Source organism: Danio aesculapii, chromosome 2, assembly GCF_903798145.1.
Source record: "Danio aesculapii chromosome 2, fDanAes4.1, whole genome shotgun sequence".
In the NCBI taxonomy this organism is placed as follows: Eukaryota; Metazoa; Chordata; class Actinopteri; order Cypriniformes; family Danionidae; genus Danio; species Danio aesculapii.
In genome coordinates, this window is record NC_079436.1 from 55,206,196 (window position 1) to 55,228,327 (window position 22,132).

Sequence of the window (22,132 nt, forward strand, 5' to 3'; positions counted from 1 at the left end):
CTCTCTACTAGCCGGGCTTCCAGCTAATTCTATCAAACCTCTTCAGCTGCTTCAGAACGCAGCAGCACGAGTGGTCTTTGATGAACCCAAAAGAGCACATGTCACTCCGCTACTCACCCGTTTGCACTGGCTGCCAGTTGCTGCTCGCATCAAATTCAAAGCTCTGATGTTTGCTTACAAAGCGACCTCTGGCTTTGCTCCTTCTTATCTGCTCTCACTTCTGCAGATGTATGTGCCCTCCAGAAACTTGCGTTCTGTAAATGAACGTTGCCTCGTGGTTCCATCCCTAAGAGGGAAGAAATCACTTTCCCGAACTCTCGCATTCAATCTGCCCAGTTGGTGGAATGAACTCCCTAACTGCATCAGAACAGCAGAGTCACTTGCTGCCTTCAAGAAACGACTAAAAACTCAACTGTTTAGTCTCCACTTTCCTTCCTAATCTGCAACTGCCTCTCTGGCTAAACCACTAACTGTACTCTCTCTCTCTCAAAAAAAAAAACTCACATTACTAATGCTTTGCTTCTTAGACTTTACACACCTGAAACTTGCCTACAGCACTTACTCACTGCTGCTCTTATAGTTGTGTAAATTGCTTCCTTGTCCTCATTTGTAAGTCGCTTTGGATAAAAGCGTCTGCTAAATGACAATGTAAATGTAAACAAAGCAAGTCTCTCATATAATATCTCTACTAAAAGACAGAAAATATGACTGTACAAACTGCATTGTACATAAATCAGATGAACATTTTCATATTAGTCAATAATATTATTGTAATTAATTTAAAAACTGAATAAATATAGATTTACACACATTTACTCAAGTAAATAAACACTTAATGATGGGCTGAAAATCTGCGGAATTCTGCGCACGCAGATTCCGTGTGGGCCTACTCATAGGTTTCTGAAGATCGCAAATAAAGCTACAAGTGGGTGTTGTTGCCGACCAGAGGTTACCAAAAAAGGGCAAAGAGGCGGAGCATGAGCGGAGCTACACATGCCTGCTAGCATTTTGCGTACATGGAATTTTCTTTGGGAGAAACGCTTAATGCTTCATTACCTGCGACTCGTTTGTGTTCTGACCATATTTGCTTGGCTGTACACTATATCAATCAAATGTTTAGTCTTTAAAAACACTTTTGTAATACATTAAGCCACTAAGCATTGTTCTTATGACGTTTCTCTTCAGAAGGAAAACACAAATTACTTCTAGTAAATGCAAGGCTATTTATGAAATCCAGCCATAAAACTGTATGACATTACAGATGACTGTTCTAGAGCCTACAGCTAATCAATCTGTCAGATTCTGGAGAGCATTACAGCTCTAAAGAAAATTATAAATGATAAATTATCTCGAGTAAAACAAATACATTTATAGAGATGGTATAAAAGTATATAACTTTACTCACCTGGGAAATGGAGGCCACTTGAATGGTTTGTGAGCACTATTAAGTGCACACAGCATCCCATATCATCTGATAATTGTAGGACATAATTCCAAAAGGCAGCTGACTGTGTAAAGCCACATAAAACAACACAAAAATACGATGTATATGCAGAGTTCAGCAGCTAATCAGCCGGAATCAGCTGAGGTGACGAGACAGCTAGCAGCAAGATCTAGCTGTCACTCAAGTGGTCACGCCCTTAATTATGCAGACTTAATATAACTTAATATAAATGAAACAGATGAGTTATAACACAGTTGTCATGAAGTGTAATATTAGCTTTATATACCAAAATAGTTCTTTGTACCAGGCTGTAAACACCTTTTTTTTCTGCTGTAAAGTTGGTCATTTTAACAGTGGGCTCAATGCAAATGTGATCTATTATGGAGCCAGGACTAGCGGAATTTCGATGAATTGCAGTTTCAGTTACTTCCGTATTAGCCGCACAAGGAAGAGCGCGATGTTGCTGCTTAGTTTTACTAGACTTTTCCTCTGTATTGTAAATATCTGAGTGAAACTGCTTCTGAAGCAAAAACCAATGTAGATTGTGACTTCAGGTTAATGCAATCCTGGACGAAAGCTGTTAAATGTGTTGTTTTTGACATGCAGGCCCAGCATGAGCACCAACAGCACCGTCTCTTTCCTGGTGACGTCAGACAGAGACATTGGAGATCTGCTGATGCTGAATCTGCACTGGGAGAAAGACTCCTATCTCTACAGCTTCTTCAGCAGTAATCAGTTCACCATCCGCAGAATGAGGATCAAATCTGGAGAAACTCAGGCCAAGTGAGTCTTTCCAGCACACACACACACACACACACACACACACACACACACACACACACACACACACACACACACACACACACACACACACACACACACACCACACACACACACACACACACACACACAGGTTGACAAAAGGTCAAAAGGTTTTGTTTTTTATTTGTCAAAGGATGGCTCCATGGTTAGTACTGTCACCTCACAGCAAGCAGGTTGCTGGTTCGAGACTCGGCTGGGTCTGGTGGCATTTCTATTTGGAGAAGTAGTTCGTCCGGGTGCTCCGGTTTCCCCCACAGTCCAAACACATATGCTATAGGTGAATTGAATAAACAAAATTGGCTGTAGTGTATGAGTGTGTGTGTGCACGCAAATAGGAGTGTATAGGTGTTTCCCAGTACTGGCTTGCAGCTGGAAGGGCATCCGCTGTGTAAAACATATGCTGGAATAATTGGGAGTTCATTTCACTGTGGCGACCCCTGAAATAGAGACTAAGCTGCAGGAAAATGAATGAAGAAATATATTTTAATTATACTTAAATTATACTTTTATATAATACTGTCATGTATTTTTTTCTTTTAAACGTGGCAAAATGTTAATATGGCACAAATTGCAAAAATATTGTAACATAAAATAATATAATAAATATTTATTGATCATCAAATGATGAAATAATCATAATAAATATTTATTAATCATCAAATGATGAAATAATCATAATAATAAATATTTATTGATCATCAAATGATGAAATAATCATAATAAATATTTATTAATCATCAAATGATGAAATAATCATAATAATAAATATTTATTGATCATCAAATGATGAAATAATCATAATAAATATTTATTAATCATCAAATGATGAAATAATCATAATAATAAATATTTATTGATCATCAAATGATGAAATAATCATAATAATAAATATTTATTGATCATCAAATGATGAAATAATCATAATAAATATTTATTGATCATCAAATGATGAAATAATCATAATAATAAATATTTATTGATCATCAAATGATGAAATAATCATAATAATAAATATGTATTGATCAGCAAATGATGAAATAATCATAATAAATATTTATTAATCATCAAATGATGAAATAATCATAATAATAAATATTTATTAATCATCAAATGATGAATCATAATAATAAATATTTATTGATCATCAAATGATGAAATGATCATAATAATAAATATTTATTGATCATCAAATGATAAAATAATCATAATAATAAATATTTATTGATCATAAAATGATGAAATAATCATAATAATAAATATTTATTGATCATCAAATGATGAAATAATCATAATAATAATATTTATTGATCATCAAATTATGAAATAATCATAATAATAAATATTTATTGATCATCAAATCATAAAATAATCATAATAATAAATATTTATTGATCATCAAATGATGAAATAATCATAATAATAATATTTATTGATCATCAAATTATGAAATAATCATAATAATAAATATTTATTGATCATCAAATCATAAAATAATCATAATAATACATATTTATTGATCATCAAATGATGAAATAATCATAATAATAAATATTTGTTGATCATCAAATCATAAAATAATCATAATAATAATATTTATTGATCATCAAATGATGAAATAATCATAATAATAAATATTTGTTGATCATCAAATGATGAAATAATCATAATAATAAATATGTATTAATAATCAAATCATGAAATAATCATAATAATAAATATTTATTGATCATCAAATGATAAAATAATCATAATAATAATTATTTATTGATCATCAAATGATAAAATAATCATAATAATAAATATTTATTGATCATCAAATGATAAAATAATCATAATAATAAATATTTATTGATCATCAAATGATGAAATAATCATAATAATAAATATTTATTGATCATCAAATGATGAAATGATCATAATAATAAATATGTATTGATCAGCAAATGATGAAATAATCATAATAAATATTTATTAATCAGCAAATGATGAAATAATCATAATAATAAATATTTATTAATCATCAAATGATGAATCATAATAATAAATATTTATTGATCATCAAATGATGAAATGATCATAATAATAAATATTTATTGATCATCAAATGATAAAATAATCATAATAATAAATATTTATTGATCATCAAATGATGAAATAATCATAATAATAAATATTTATTGATCATCAAATGATGAAATAATAATAATATTTATTGATCATCAAATTATGAAATAATCATAATAATAAATATTTATTGATCATCAAATGATGAAATGATCATAATAATAAATATTTATTGATCATCAAATTATGAAATAATCATAATAATAAATATTTATTGATCATCAAATGATGAAATAATCATAATAATAATATTTATTGATCATCAAATTATGAAATAATCATAATAATAAATATTTATTGATCATCAAATCATAAAATAATCATAATAATAAATATTTATTGATCATCAAATGATGAAATAATCATAATAATAAATATTTATTGATCATCAAATCATAAAATAATCATAATAATAATATTTATTGATCATCAAATGATGAAATAATCATAATAATAAATATGTATTAATAATCAAATCATGAAATAATCATAATAATAAATATTTATTGATCATCAAATGATGAAATAATCATAATAATAAATATTTATTGATCATCAAATGATAAAATAATCATAATAATAAATATTTATTGATCATCAAATGATAAAATAATCATAATAATAAATATTTATTGATTATCAAATGATGAAATAATCATAATAATAAATATTTGTTGATCATCAAATGATGAAATAATCATAATAATAAATATGTATTAATAATCAAATCATGAAATAATCATAATAATAAATATTTATTGATCATCAAATGATAAAATAATCATAATAATAAATATTTATTGATTATCAAATCATGAAATAATCATAATAATAAATATTTATTGATCATCAAATCATGATACTAGTATGATTTCTGAAGGATCATGTGACACTGCTGAATATTCAGCTTTGGATCAATGCTATAAATTACCCTTTAAAATATATTCAAACATTCATTCATTCATTCAATCGTTCATTTTCTTTTCGGCTTAGTCCCTTTATTAATCAGGGGTCACCACAGCAGAATGAACCGCTAACTTATCCAGCATTTGTTTTACGCAGCGGATGCCCTTACAGCTGCAACCCAGTACTGGGAAATATATTAAAAACAGAAAACAGTCATTTATCATTGTTACAAGTTCATTCATTCATTTTCCTTCGGCTTAGTCCCTTATTTATCAGGGGTCGCCACAACGGAATGAACCGCCAACTATTCCAGCATGTGTTTTTGTGTGGCCCTTCCAGCCACAGCCCAGTACTGGGAAACACCCATACACTCTCACATTCACAGACACTCAAACACTACGGTCAGTTTAGTTCATCCAATTCCCCAATAGCGCATGTGTTTGGACTGTGGGGGAAACTGGAGCACCCGGAGGAAACCCACACCACCAACACGGGGAGAACATGCTAACCACCGTGCTGCCCGCTGTTAAAAATGTTCTACAATATTATTGTTTTTTACTATATTTTCATGCATTTTCTACTATATTCATGCATTCACTAGATTTTCATTTGACATATATTTAAATGCAGCCTTGGAGAGCAGAAGAAACATCATCCAAAAACAACACAAAAGCTTGCTGATATAAACTCTGCTTATTTTAGTGGAAATAAGACTACATGGAGGAGATTTTAAAAGTCGGTGCGAACCGGAAAGTTGTTGAAACGTTTATTTCAGTATCTACGCACACACTTCCAACTAAAACTGAATTTTGAGTAGGGGGCGGGGCTTTTGTGCGCATAATTTCCTTATAGCAAACTTAGAGGGGTGTGGCTAAAGATATCATGTCTGAAGCGGTCAAACCGACATCATCAGAGAAGGACCTAGCAAAATAAACACTGTACATTTTGATTTCACACAGACTTTAATGGATTTATTCATCAAATCTCTTCTTCTTCTGTTATTAGGGTAATCTTCAGAGCCAAAGAGAGCGAGTTTGCTTCTCTGGTTCAGGGTGGAGATCCAGTGGTGTTTGTAAAGTCCAGTGAAACTCCACAGGGCAGGAAAGAGGAAAGGTAAACACACACACACACACAACACTAGGCATGGGCCAGTATAAGATTCTGACACTGATTCCGAGCACAAACGAATGGCATAGTTTTGGGGATTATTTATTTTTACTGGGTGCCAACTTCACGCAGATGGTGTGAACTGGTCCTTACTGCATATTGACACTTCACTTCAGACAGATGTCATTCAGACAGTTTATTCACTGAGGCTTCTGTCTCTCTGTCTGCTTGTGTGTGTTAGGAAGCACCGACTGAAACATCACGGCAGCTTCTTCAAGCAGGACATCAATGAAGCAACAGCAGATCTGAGGAAACCGCCAGCAGCGCTACACAACAATCAGTCAACAGAGACGACGACAACAACTAACACAACTCAGGTCAACACAGAACACTAGACTGGGGTTTTATCAGACGTGGACTAAATTGTTGGTGGCCTTTTATTGAAGAAAGAAAAGAAAAAGAAAGACTGTGTGTGTGTCAATGCGTGTGTAAGAAATCAAGTGTGTGTGTGTGTGTGTGTTAATCTGCTGTTTTTCTCATCTGTTTTAATCATCTGCCTGTGCTACATTGAGCAGTTAGTGCTACTTTTATTCTCTGGACTTTATATTTGATTATATTTTATCTACAGCACTTCGGTCAGCTCCTGCTGTTTTAAAAGTGCTTTATAAACGAAATTAACCAAACTAAACTATACTAAACCCTACAGTGGTTGCTGAAATAACTTAAAAATGGAAAAAGTAATGATTAATTAAGGATTACTGAAAATAAACGAGTGAAAATCCGATTTTGCTTGTGAATTGTGGTTGAACAGAAGCATTAAAAAGGCAAGCTAATGAAATTGGCCTGAACACAATTGAAGGAGACCAACAGTTTTGTCCACTTCTGTGCGCTCTTAGCATTGAATGTTTTTATTTTGATGTGTTTTAGTTCACTTGTGAATTCCACCCATTTTCAGCTTGCATTTTACCCCCCACCCCCTAAAATAAATCAGCGTATAAGGCATTCAGACATTTTTCTTTACCCTCACCACTTTGATTCACGTTACTATTACACTGTCATTTCTGCTGTATTCTGCAAAGTAAAAACTCTTTTGGTGTTTGATTCAATAGCGAATTTTTTTAGTATTTTGATTCTGAGGTAAAATATAATAAACACTCACTGGCCATTTTATTAGGTACACCTTACTAGTACCGGGTTGGACCCCCTTTTGCCTTCAGAACTGCCTTAATCCTTCGTGGCATACAACAAGGTACTGGAAATATTCCTTAGAAATTTTGCTCCATATTGACATGATAGTATCATGCAGTTGCTGCACATCCATGATGTGAATCTCCCGTTTCACCACATCCCAAAGCTGCTCTATTGGATTGAGCTCTGCTGACTGTGGAGGCCATTTGAGTACAGTGAACTCATTGTCATGTTCAAGAAACCAGTCTGAGATGATTCACGCTTTATGACATGGAGCGTTATCCTGCTGGAAGTAGCCATCAGACAATGGAGACACTGTGGTCATAAAGGGATGGACATGGTCAGCTGCAATACTCAGGTAGGCTGTGGCGTTGACACGATGCTCAATTGGTACTAATGGACCCAAAGTGTACCAAGAAACACCACCACCAGCACCAGCCTGAACCACTGATACAAGGCAGGATGGATCCATGCTTCCATGTTGTTGATGCCAAATTCTGACCCTACCATCCGAATGTGGCAGCAGAAATGGAGACTCATCAGACCAGGCAACATTTCTCCAATCTTCTATTGTCCAGTTTTGGTGAGCCTGTGTGAATTGTAGCCTCAGTTTCCTGTCCTTATCTGACAGGAGTGGCACCCGGTGTTGTCTTCTGTTGCTGTAGCCCATCCGCCTCAAGGTTGGACGTGTTGTGTGTTCAGAGATGCTCTTCTGCAGACCTCGGTTGTAACGAGTGCTTATTTGAGTTACTGTTGCCTTTCTATCAGCTGGAACCAGTCTGGCCATTCTCCTCTGACCTCTGGCATCAACAAGGCATTTGCGCCCACAGAACTGCCGCTCACTGGATATTTTCTCTTTTTCAGACCATTCTCTGTGAACCCTAGAGATGGTTGTGCGTGAAAATCCCAGTAGATCAGCAGTTTCTGAAATACTTTGACCAGCTCGACTGGCGCCAACAACCATGCCACGTTCAAAGTCACTTAAATCCCCTTTCTTCCTCATTCTGATGCTCGGTTTGAACTTCAGCAGATCTTCTTGACCATGTGTACATGCCTAAATGCATTGAGTTGCTGCCATGTGATTGGCTGATCAGAAATTTGCGTTAACGAGCAGTTGGACAGGTGTACCTAATAAAGTGGCCGGTGAGTGTATATAGTATACTGGTTTTATTAAGAAAAAGGTACAAATTCTTGTTTAATATATATGTCTCATTAGTAAATTCAAATTTAATTGAAAGTTGAAGTTTATTTTATTTTGCCTTATTTCAAGTGAATACTTTTGGTGTGTTTTATTATGCTTTTATTGTGGCAAATGCTAAAAACATTGTATAGAAACAGTTAGCACGTAGATATTGTTTGTAAATTTCACTTATGCTCACAAGTAGCAGTAAATTACTGAAAGAAGTGTGTATTTATGTAACATGCTGTATGTATGACTTATTAAATGTATATGGGATTTGTTTATTATCATAATTACATGTATTGTGCATCTGATTACATGCATATTATATGTGATATTGATAAATATTAATCTTAGAAGTATCAAGAATTGCTTTAAATAAGTAGCACAGAAAAATGATTCAAGCAATAAAAGCTTTTCTTATTATTGTAATAGTTTTCTGTGGTTTGTTTTACTCGAATTGAAAGTATGCATTTACAGTTAGTCCGAATTATGCTTCAAAGTAGTCATGTCATAGATGTTTTCACACTGCATGACTATCTCGGGTAGCATTTCGTCGCTGCTGTGTTCACACTGTAGGATAAATCAGCAACAGCCGATCACACTGCATGATTTTACAATAGGAGAATCGCTGACAACTTTGTCTCAGTCTGCAAACTACTTCTCACAACCAAACACACGCGAGAAGTGACATGGAAACAACGCGAGGTCACTGAACCTTTTTAGTTTTGATAGTTTTTTTTAATTTAATTATCTTAAATTGGTGTTTAAATGTTTAATTAATCAGATTCCAATGCTGTTTTCTGATCTAATTAGTTGTGTTGTCTTATCCAGACATTTTACATTTAGTTAGGATTAAGTGTTCATTTGGCGACCCCTTCTGGTTATACATAGGCATTGCATTTCATGTTAGAGTCCTTATTTCATGACATCATAAATATGAGCCTAGGTATTCAGAAGCCACATGGAAGAGCACACGCTGTAGCTATCATACGCTCCTCGATTTAAAGGGCACCTATGGTAAAAAATCTACTTTTCAAGCTGTTTGGACAGACATATGTGGATGTATGGTGTATAGACCGTCATATTGGGGTGATATAAACACACCCAGTGCTTTTTTTCAATTTAACAACATAAAAACGGTGGACCAATTGGAGCGGTTTTCAAACCGACCGCAACTTTACGTAGGAGTGCAGTCCCCCCACCCACCAATATTGATTGACAGGCGCGTCATCATATCCTCAGTTTGTTGATTCACGTCCGCCATTTTCAGCGTGGGTCGAAGCGATATCACTAAAGGAACACCCTAGCTCTATTTTTAGATGCAAGGCTCATTGGGCTCAACACAAGATCAATATTCTCCACATTATCGCTCTAATCGGAATTATTGGTTGTATCTTTAGGTAGGTTTGCAAACATGTGTACTTCTCATTGAGTCTACCTTATACTTCAGCCGTTTGCATTTCTCGTGATCCCAGAAGCTCCCTGTGATCTTAACTAGCATGCGTTTTAGAATTCTAAACATCGGTTTCTATCAGGGTACACTCAAGTCGACGGCTGGGCGCCGCGGACCGCTGCAGAAACCTATGTTTAAAATTCAAAAACGCGTGCGCGACGATTCGGGACACTTCATGTTTCTGCCGCGCCACAGAGAGTGTCTGGTGTGCCGTGTCGCGGCTTCGAGCGGCGCATCCGGTGCCTCAGTCAAAGTCACTTCAGTGTGCGTGGTTATTAGTTTCTGTGTACAAGCTCGGCACTTGAAACTAGCACACAGTTGGCTGTAAAACTGTACAAAGACACAAATGATTTTGTACTCTCTGCTTGGTCTGTGTCCGAGTCGTACATGTATGACTGAATGCGGATCCTCTCACTCCTGCTCCTTCTCTCAGTCTGCCTGTCAGACTCTGTTGCAAACACAGAGCGGGTGAGCTCATGGCCCCGCCCCCTTGTTACGTTGGGCGGGAAGCCGAAACTAATTTACATGTGAAGCAACACACCCAAAAATCAGCGAACTGTGGACACGCCCCCAACATGACACTTTTTAACACATTAAAATAAAAAAATCTGAATTGTGTTTTAAACTGAACCTAAACTGGCACACTCAGAAGAACCATAATATTAATATTACATCATTAAAAATAGGTAAACTATGTGCCCTTTAAGTTGTATTGAAGGCACATTCGGTATGTAGACATTATTTAATCATAATTTGACTGAAGTTTCTTTATTCTTACGCTATACTCATGTCATTATACATGCAAGATGTTAATTTGTTCTTTATTCTGTCAATTGTATCACATATATGATTCGGTTAAGAGTGTAACCAGTGATCTATTTTGCATAAAGAACCGATTGTGCTCGTGCTTGTACATATTATTGATCTAGCTTCCTTACCATTCTGTATTTTGTATGTTTTGCAGTTATACGTTATTCCATAATCAACAGTAAAAGGTTCAAACTTAACCCTTGAGTCTGTTGTCATTGGAAGACGTTATCTCTGTGCCGAATCAAGCAAGCCGTTTTGATAGAAGGGGCAGATGTAACGACACTTTTACCGCACAAATTTCAGTATGCGCATTAAAAAAGATCATGTGATGTTGTTATAAGAGATCATGTGATGATGAAAATGTGCGTAAATGGACAAACCAGCAGGCTGAGCACACTGTAAACCATCTGAACTGTTGTTTTGGTCATTCTGAAACGCCTTACTGTTTAAGTATTAGTGTTATTATATCATTAATGACCTCCAGAATTAAGAGCGTCTGTGCTCCGCGTCTGACACCTTTAGACGCCACCGCGCGTTCACTGCATGTCAGGATTGCCTTCTGAGGCGCAAGTCATTTATTAGATGAAGAAAAGATTGACGCAGCTTCTCCTACCACAGTAAATTCAGTTTTTACTGTTGATATTTGGCGCCAGTTAATCAGGAAGCGACAATTTTGTTCGCTTTGACTCGTTGGATGGAAACGCTGCTTTATTCGCACGTCTTTTATACGATAATGCAGTTTTACACATAAAGTTCATTCGCATTTTGGATGGAAACGTAGCTATTGTTACTCACGTTAACGAGCACCGATTTGCCTGTGATTTCAGGCATTTGTCTGCGGTTTCTCAAAACTTGTCGGCGAGTCAAAATCGGGGCTAAAATCATACGGTCTGAACTCTGCATTATTAGCCCTCCTGTATATTTCATTCATTTTACCTCAGAATGAACTGCCAACTATTCCAGCATATGTTTTACACCGCGGCTGCCCTTTCAGCTGCAACCCAGTACTAGGAATCACCCATACACTCTCACACACACTCATGCACTACAGGCAATTTAGTTCATCAGTTCCCCTATGGTGCATGTCTTTGGGCTGTGGGTGAAACCAGAGCACCCGGAGGAAACCCACGCCAAAACGGGGAGAACATGCAAACTCCACACAGAAATGCCAACTGACCTGACTCGAATAAGCGACCTTCTTGCTGTGAGGTCACAGTGCTAACTACCGAGCCACCATGTCACCTCAACTGTTTATTGTAGGTAATAATTTCCACTGTTTCTACTACAACAAAGGTGTTTGACTATCAAGCAGAGGAGCTGTTGAGGCGTGTAGAGATTAATGGCTTTGATTTACTGGAAGCTTCAGGAACATCAATTCCCTTTAATCTCAGTGGTGTGGTGAGATATTCACCAAAACACAACAACATGAGCACACACGTTTACTTTCACTCTCGCTTTGATTTCATGTCTAGTTTATATGTACTGCTAGTAATAAACACTACAATATAACTTTATTTTGGGCATCATGGTGGTGCAATGGGTTACACGATCGCCTTACAGCAAGAAGGTCGCTGGTTCAAGCCCCAGCTGGGTCAGTTGACATTCTGTGTGGAGTGTGCATGTTCTCCCTTTGTTGGCGTGGGTTTCCTCCGGGTGCTCCGGTTTCCCCCACAGTCCAAACTCTTGCACTATAGGTGAATTGAATAAACTAAATTGGCCGCAGTGTATGAGTGTGTGTGAATGAGTGTGTATGGGTGTTTCCCAGTACTGGGTTGCAGCTGGAAGGGCATCCGCTGCGTAAAACATAAGTTGGTGGTTCATAACACTGTGGTGACCCCTAATTAGTAAAGGGACTAAACCAAAAAGAAAATGAGTGAATGAATGAATGAATTACTTTATTTTTGTACAATTTGTACAAGCAAGTTCACATTAAATGGCGGCATCGTGGCTCAATGGTTAGTTATGCACCTATGCAGGTCCAAACGCTTACACATTGTTCTTTTCTCAGTTTATTTACGATAGTTTGCATTTGTATAATGTTATTATTATTTATTATATGCAGATTTATATTAGTTTTAATAAAAGCAAGTGTAGATTTGTCCACCTGTCAGGTTTTGGAGACGTCTTCATCACCATATGGGGCATAAGAACAGGACGTGTGTTTGGATATAACTCAGTTATTTGACCACACTTAATTATTATTGTTCATTTATTCCTTTGCTGGAAATTAAAACTGAATTTAGAAATAGTTTTGAAACAAATCTTTGTGCTTAACAAAGGAAATTAAATATGTAGACTAGTGAATGTCTTCAGTGGAGCGAGTTTCCACCGTTTCCTTACTCCACCAAAGTAAAGGAGTAAAGTAAAGAAATAAAGTAAAGAGGCTGAATGGAGGAGGCTTGTTCTTTATCCTCGCACTGCAGATGCTCTGTTTAACTGTTTTCTCACTAGTGAAGTGTTCAGTTTTTACACTTACAAAGTCCACAATGTAAATAGCGAATGCACCGTGGTGTGACGCAACTGACTCCTAAAGGGAATGTGAGATGAGACTCTGATTAGTTTAATGCACGTTATGCTCAAAACACACCCAGAACTCATTAAGAGAATAAGCTCAACCCTGTTAGACCATGCGCCGGGGCGCAGAGCGTATTTTTCTGTCCATAAAATAGCAAAAGTGGATTCAGACACAGCCTTAATGCTTTTGCGTCATGCACTTTAGACTGCGCCTAGATCGTTAAAATAGAGCCCATTTTCTTACTCTCTTAAATACACACACACTCTCTCTCTCTCTCTCATACTCTCTCATAACACACTCTTTTTCACACAGACAGACACTCACACACAGGTTTTCTTTTAACTAGGTGTTCATGTGTTTTACAGGTGTCCCTGTATAGCACCTTACTGTAATAAAGCACAGCTAAATCATCACTGTGTCATTATACAACTACGTGTACAGCACATAAACTTGTACACACACTCACACACACAGTACTCAGCATGAACTTTCTCCTATATTCTGAAGGACAGCTCTGGGTTCATCTGGATTGTCAGCGTGTTCAGCATTTATGAAATATGTCTGCACATCACGGAAAGATTTATTTTGGTTGCAGTTTTCTTAGAAGACAGTCTGGGGGGGTAAATGTACAGTACACTCCCCCAGCCGGACCTCAACTAAACCTGACGAAACCCTCATCTGCACAACAGTGTTCAAATCAAGCCAATCTTCTGGAGAGGGGTTCAGGTTTACAGTATTTATGACTAGCTTTATAGCAAAAAATAAATATATTTATGCGGTGTCCTCTTTTAGACACTTGTGTGTGTAAAATAAGCCAGCAAGGCAACACGTGAGCATCACACACACATACTGTACATGGAGGATGGTGTTTGCATGCCATACAGCATGTTTGCTGAGATTCGACTTCAAGAGCTGCTTATAGGAAAAATCATGAAGGACATTTGGATTATTATTAGACATAAGCCAAACCAATCACACGTGAGGTTCGACTTTCAGAAGATCATTTATGTCTATGGAGAACCAAGCCTAAAATATAAATAAATATGGTATTAAATAAATGCAAAAATTAATGATTCATTGATTTATTAAATGTGTTTATTTGAATAAATATAAAAAATGAATAAATATACATATTAATACATATTCATTCATTCATTTTCTTTAGTTTATTACTTAGTCCCTTTATTAATCTGGGGTCACCACAGCAGAATGAACCACTAACTTATCAAGTATCTGTTTTACGCAGCAGATGCCCTTCCAGCTGCAACCCATCTCTGGGAAACATCCACACACACTCATACACTATGCACAATTTGGCCTTCCCAATTCCCCTGTACCGCATGTCTTTGGACTGTGGGGGAAAGCGGAGCACCCAGAGGAAACCCACGCGAACGCAGGGAGAACATGCAAACTCCACACAGAAATGGCAACTGACCCAGCCGAGGCTCGAACCAGCGACCTTCTTGCTGTGAGGCGACAGCACTACCTACTGTGCCATATATATATATATATATATATATATATATATATATATATATATATATATATATATATATAATTAATATTAATGTTTTAAAGAATAAAATATAAATGAACAAATAAAAGCAGAAAATTACAAACAAAACTGTGAAAATACAAACATTAATTTGGGTTTACATTTAATTAAAGTATAAGTTTTATTAAATCATAATAAATCTAAATATATAATTATATATTTCATCATTTTATTGATATATTTATTTATAAATCTATTTGTTTATACGTGTTAGTGTGTGTATTATAAGTATAAATAAATAGCTCAATTAAATTGTTAAAATATGGAAAACTCAAATAAAAAAAGAAAGTAGTGACCTTTAAAATAACTTTGACTTATTCATTATGATACAACAAACATTATTTAATGCGTTTCTCAATGATTTTTTTTAATAAACATATTTCAATTTTGTTTCTTGCAACTCATTTAAAAAAAGTTGTGAGAGTAAAGCAGTTACCACTTGGTAATGTTGCCATTCCTTTTCACAACACTTAAAAGACGTTTAGGGACTGAAGTGATGAAGTGTTTCAGGTGTCATTTTGTCCAATTCTTCCTGCAAACAAGTCTTAATCTGGGCAACAGTACGGGGGTCTTCATTGTTGTATTTTGCGCTTCAAAATGGAGACAGGTCAGGACTGCAGACCGGCCAGTCAAGTACCTGTATCCTCTTCTTACTCAGCCAGGACTCTGTAATGTGTGCAGAATGTGGTTTTACATTGTCTTATTTAAATATGCATGGGGGTCCCTGGAAAAGCAGGCAGCTTATTGTGCTCCAAAATCTCTATTTGCTTTTCAGCATTAATGGTGCATCACAGAAGTCAAGTTACCTTTGCCAAGGGCACTTACACAACCCCAATGATAGACCCTGCTTTTGGACTTGTTGCTGGTCTGGATCAGTGGTGTAGTCGGGGCTATACGCACATATACTTGGTATGCCTACTTTTTTCCATGAGCTGTTATGGTATTAGGACTTCTGAGGATCAATAATTATGTATGCCCTGGGTATACTCCTTTGTTTTGCTGATTAAAATTTCTTAATTTAAATGTATTTATGTCCCCTTTAACTGTTTCCCAAATGTTTTTTTTTTATTTTGCAAGTACCCTAGAGTTTTACAGTTGGGTTTTACCACAGCTTAATATACTCCAATCTACGGGTTTGCTGGAGGCACCATTAGCCAAGCTTAAATCATTGAATAGGATTAGACTATGAACAAATTTGTTCATCATTTACTCAACCTTTACTTGTTCCAAAACGGTTTGTCTTTTTTAAATCTGTTGATCAGAAAAGAATAAAGAATATCTTTAAGAAAGCTGGAAAGCTGTAAACATTGACTTAAATAGTATTTTCCTTCTGTGGAAGTCAATAGTTACAGGTAACTGATGTTAAGCTTATATATATATATTGCTAAAGAATCAAAGAAAAATTGACTTTCGTCGTTTCTTTGCCTACATTTAAAGGGCACCTATGGTAAAAAATCTACTTTTCAAGCTGTTTGGACAGACATATGTGCATGTATGGTGTATAGACCGTCATATTGAGGTGATATAAACACACCCAGTGCTTTTTTTTTCAATTTAACAACATAAAAACGGTGGACCAATTGGAGCGGTTTTCAGATCGACCGCAACTTTACGTAGGAGTGCGGTCCCCCCGCCCACCAATATTGATTGACATCGTCATCATATCCTCAGTTTGTTGATTCACGTCCGCCATTTTCAGCGTGAGTCGAAGCGATATCACTAAAGGAACACGCTAGCTCTATTTTTAGATGCAAGGCTCATTGGGCTCAACACAAGATCAATATTCTCCACATTATCGCTCTAATCAGAATTATTGGTTGTATCTTTAGGTCGGTTTGCAAACATGTGTACTTCTCATTGAGTCTACCTTATACTTCAGCCGTTTGCATTTCTCGCGATCCCAGAAGCTTCCTGTGATCTTAACTGCGTCAGGTACAGCAGCGCCATGCGTTTTAGAATTCTAAACATAGGTTTCTATCAGGTACACACAACGACGCTTCAAGTCGATGGCTGGGCGCCGCGGACCGCTGCAGACTTGAAGCGCCGTTGTTTGTACCCTGATAGAAACCTATGTTTAGAATTCAAAAATGCGTGGCGCGACGATTCGGGACACTTCATGTTTCTGCCGCGCCACAGAGAGTGTCTGGTGTGCCGTGTCGCGGCTTCGAGCGGCACATCCGGTGCCTCAGTCAAAGTCACTTCAGTGTGCGTGGTTATTAGTCTCGGTGTACAAGCTCGGCACTTGAAACTAGCACACAGTTGGCTGTAAAACTGTACAAAGACACAAATGATTTTGTACTCTCTGCTTGGTCTGTGTCCGAGAATGCTGAACCTCTCACTCCTGCTCCTTCTCTGTCTGCCTGTCAGACTCTGTTGCAAACACAGAGCGGGTGAGCTCATGGCCCCGCCCCCTTGTTATGTTGGGCGGGAAGCCGAAACTAATCTACATGTGAAGCAACACACCCCTAAATCAGCGAACTGTGGACACGCCCCCAACATGACACTTTTTAACACATTATAATAAAAAAATCTGAATTGTGTTTTAAACTGAACCTAAACTGACACACTCAGAAGAATCATAATATTAATATTACATCATAAAAAAAAGAGGTAAACTATGGGCCCTTTAAAATTTGGGTTGGATGGGTAATAGTACACTAACTTTTTTTTTTAGGACTACACCACTGGTCTGGATGATCTTTTTCTTCTTTGGTCTGAAGCACAAGGCGTCCATTTCTCCCAAAAAATACTTAAAATACTGATACTGAAATACTTTCTTTTACTTGTGTTTTTCATAATGTGCTAACTTTTTTTTGATTAGGTGTTAGATAGAATTAAACTCTGCTTATAAAAATCAGGACATTCAAGATGTAGATGGCTTTTTCTTTTTTTATGTTAAAATGATCAGTAGTAAGCAATATGTATTTACATAGCACATTTATCATGTATGGCCATACACCCAGAGCGCTTCACAATCATGAGATGGGGTCTCTATACACCACCACCAGTGTTCAGTATCCCATTGGATGATGTGACGGCAGCCACAGGACAACGGTGCCAGTGCACTCACCACACCCCAGCTATCGGTGGAGTGGAGAGACAGTGATAGAGCCAATTCAGTGGATGGGGATGATTGGGAGGTCATGATGGGTAAGGGCTGATGGAGGGGATTTGGCCAGGACACCGGGGTTACACCCCTACTCTTTACAAGAAGTACCATGGGATTTTTAATGACCACAGAAAGTCAGGACCTCGGTTTAACATCTCATCCAAAAGACGGTGCTCACTGACAGTATAGTGTCCCCTTCACTATACTGGAGCGTTAGGACTCACACAGACCACAGGTTGAGCTTCCCCTGCTGACCTCACTAACACCACTTTCAACAGCAACCTAGCTTTTCCCATGTGGTCTCCCATCCAGGTACTGACCAGGATCAGCACTGCTTAGCTTCAGTGAGTAACCGGTCTTGGGCTGCAGGGTGATATGGCTGTGTAATAATATTATTATGTAAATTAATTTTTTTTAATAATGTTGCTGTTGGCGGCACGGTGGCTCAGTGGTTAGCACCATCGCCTCACAGCAAGAAGGTCGCTGGTTCGAGCCCTGGGTCAGTTGGCATTTCTATGTGGAGTCTGCATGTTCTCCACGTGTAGGCGTGAGTTTGGTGCTCCAGTTTCCCCCACAGTCCAAACACATGCGCTATAGGTGAATTAGATTAACTAAATTGGATGTAGTGTATGAGTGTGTGTGTGAATGTGAGAGTGTGTTTCCCAGTACTGGGTTGCAGCTGGAAGGGCATCTACTGTTTAAAACATATGCTGGATAAATTGGCGGTTCATTCCGCTGTGGTGACCCCTGATTAATAAAGGGACTAAGCCGAAGGAAAATGAATGAATAAATGAATTTTTCTGTTTTATTTGTGGCACAGTATAACAGTTCATCCAGCTTTATCATGTTAAATGAGATAACAAAGCTATCTAAAGCTGTTTGTTAAAATGAATATGAGCATAAATTACAATCCAGTCTTTGTTCTCACTTTGAAATCGTCTTCTTATCAAAATTTTCCATCTGTTCGGTTTTAAACGAAACTGGTGTGACAAGCAGGACTTGTTTTTTGCTTGGCGTCTGTTTCATGCTGAAATGTGAGCGTTGCTGAAAACACAACAATCAGACATCACAGTCTATTACATCCCTTCTGTCATCTGACTGATGTTTGTACCTGTTTTAGCATGTAAAATCTCCTTTATTAAAGTTGTAAAACCTCCTTCAGCTCGTATATTCACTTGTCCTTTCGCTGAATTCTATCAAATGATTTTATGAACGAACATTTATAACAAGTTCATTAACATTCACACGGGGAGAACATGCAAACTCCACACAGAAATGCCAACTGACCCAGCCGAAACTCAAAGTGAAGTTTCATAAACTAATTTCGAGAGGAGCACGTGATATGATTGAGCACGTCTGGCCGCTCATCTGTAATCAGTAATAATCCAATCAGAGTGATCCTAGTTTACTATAAATGGGTCATTTTCTCCCTACTGCTCTATCTTCGTTTGGAAGAATCCCCCCTTCCACCCCATCTCCTCCTTTTCCTCCCTTTTCTAAAGGGGGAGCTCTCGAGACCTACCTGATCTCGGATCTCCTGATATGCTTATCGACCGGGCGGGAGCCCTGGGCTCAAGTATCTCCGAGCTCAGGGTTCTCTCCCGGGACAGCATGCCAAACCTGCTTTAAACGCCAAGCATATCAAAGTGGGAACTCTTGAAACAGTGTTTGGACGGTGGGGGAAACCGGAGTACCCGAAGGAAACCCACACCAACATGAAGATCCCAACTGACCCAGGGTCAAACCAGCAACCTTCTTGCTGTGAGGCAACAGTGCTAACCACTGAGCCACAGTGCCGCCCATAAACTATAACAATACATTCTAAATAAATGCTGTGTCAAAAATGGACAAACCAAATGTTGGGTTACTTTTTTCAATGTTTTAACCCAACAGTTGGATTTGTCAATTTTTGACCCAACATTAGGTTACGACAGCTAATCATTTTTCAGCTGGGTTAAAGTGATCTGAAATGTTTTAAAAAATGTGTATATATGCGAAACAGGTGGCTCAGTGGTTAGCACTGTTGCCTCACAGCAAGAAAGTTGCTGGTTTGAGCCTGGGTCAGTTGGAATCCTCATGTTGGTGTGGGATTCCTCCGGGGGCTCCGGTTTCCCCCACAGTCCAAACACATTCACTATAGGTGAATTGTTTAAATAAATTGCCCGTAGTGTATGAGTGTGAATGAGTGTGTATGGGTGTTTCCCAGTTCTGGGTTGCAGCTGGAAGAGCATCCGATGTTTAAAACATATGCTGGATAAGTTGACGGTTCATTCCGCTGTGGCGACCCCTGATGAATAGGGACTAAGCCGAAGGAAAATTAATGAATGAATGTAAAATATAAGTGTGTATATAATAATATATGAATAAATGAATACTAATTTGATGTTAATGAAGTGAAGAGTAATTACTGCAGCATTAGAGTGATGTGAATGTGTGTGATTGTCTGCTGAAATGTAAGACAGTGATTGAGACAGAATGTGAGGGAGGCTTTATTGCAGGATTTCACCAGGGCTGATCTTCATTTCACATCTATCTTCATGTCTCTGGAGGATCTGCTGCTCCTCTTAACCTTTACACACAGAAAAAGTGACATCGGCATCTCATGGTTCATGTGTGTGTGTGTGTGTGTGTGTGTCTGTGTGTGCGTGTGTGTGTGCGTGTGTGTGTTATGTGTGTGGGTCTCATAAATACAGATCTGACATCAGAGACTCTGAACAATGGTATGTAGAACATATGAACACATACACATGTACACATACATGTTCTAATTCTCAGTCACACACACACACACTCACACATACACTACCTGACAAAAGTCTTGTTGTGTATCTCAGTTGTAAGAGCTACAAATAATAACTTGACTTCTGGTTGATCATTTGGAAAAGTGGCAGAAGGTGGATTTTTCAGATGAATCATCTGTTGAGCTGCATCTTAATCATCACAGATAAACAGAAGACCTACTGGAACCTGCATGGACCCAAGATTCTCATAGAAATCAGTCAAGTTTGGTGAAGGAAAAATCATGGTTTGGTGTTACATTCAGTATGGGGGCGTGCGAGAGATCTGCAGAGTGGATGATCAACATCAACAGCCTGAGGTATCAAGACATTTGTGCTTCCCATTACATTACAAACCACAGGAGAGGGACAATTCTCCAGCCAGATAGCGCTCCTTCTCATACTTCAGCCTCCACATCAAATGTTCCTGAAAGCAAAGAAGGTCAAGGTGCTCCAGGATTGGCCAGCCCAGTCACCAGACATGAACATTATTGAGCATGTCTAGGGTCAGATGGAGGAGGCATTGAAGATAAATCCAAAGACTCTTGATGAACTCTGGGAGTCCTGCAAGAACGCTTTCTTTGCCATTCCAGATGACTTTATTAATCAGTGATTTGAGTCATTGCAGAGATGTATGGATGCAGTCCTCCAAGCTCATGATGGAGTCAGACACGATATTCATTCTGTTTCCACTGCAGCATGGCTTTATATTCTATACTGGATATTATTTCTGTTCAGTGACAAGACTTCCGTCTAAGCAAAGTCAGACCTTACTGTCCTAATGAAATCATTCAAAATCAAGGCCTGATCATATTTTATTGTGGTAATAGCGCAGCCATTTGAATCATTTTGGCTCGAGACTTCCGGTCTCATTCACTTCCATTCATTTTTAGATGTTAAAAACAGCTCGTTTTGCTGCTTGGTGTTGCAAACTGATATTTTCTTATTATATTATTCTACTTTGTCTGTATTGTCATGCAAACACTTGTTTGTAGAGTAAGTAGTTTCACTGTTTTTTGCCGTTTATTATTCCTAGTCATTTCTCCCATAGGCAACAAAATCGGAAGTTCTAAAACAATCGCAAAAACGAGCGCACTTCCGCATTGAAGAATAAGGTCAATAGTGCATGTGCTTAGACT

At 37.4% G+C, this 22,132-nt stretch overlaps 1 protein-coding gene across 1 annotated transcript in view; it reads left to right on the forward strand.

The window, feature by feature from the left end:
* Positions 1–9,203, forward strand: part of LOC130214301 (lipoprotein lipase) — a 28,644-nt gene extending 19,441 nt beyond the window's left edge. The window contains exons 8-10 of the mRNA XM_056445920.1: positions 2,051–2,227; positions 6,302–6,409; positions 6,645–9,203. Of these exons, the coding sequence (XP_056301895.1) occupies positions 2,051–2,227; positions 6,302–6,409; positions 6,645–6,798 (439 nt within the window). The 3' untranslated portion in view covers positions 6,799–9,203. The remainder of the gene's footprint in view (positions 1–2,050; positions 2,228–6,301; positions 6,410–6,644) is intronic.
* Positions 9,204–22,132: the final 12,929 nt, after the last annotated feature.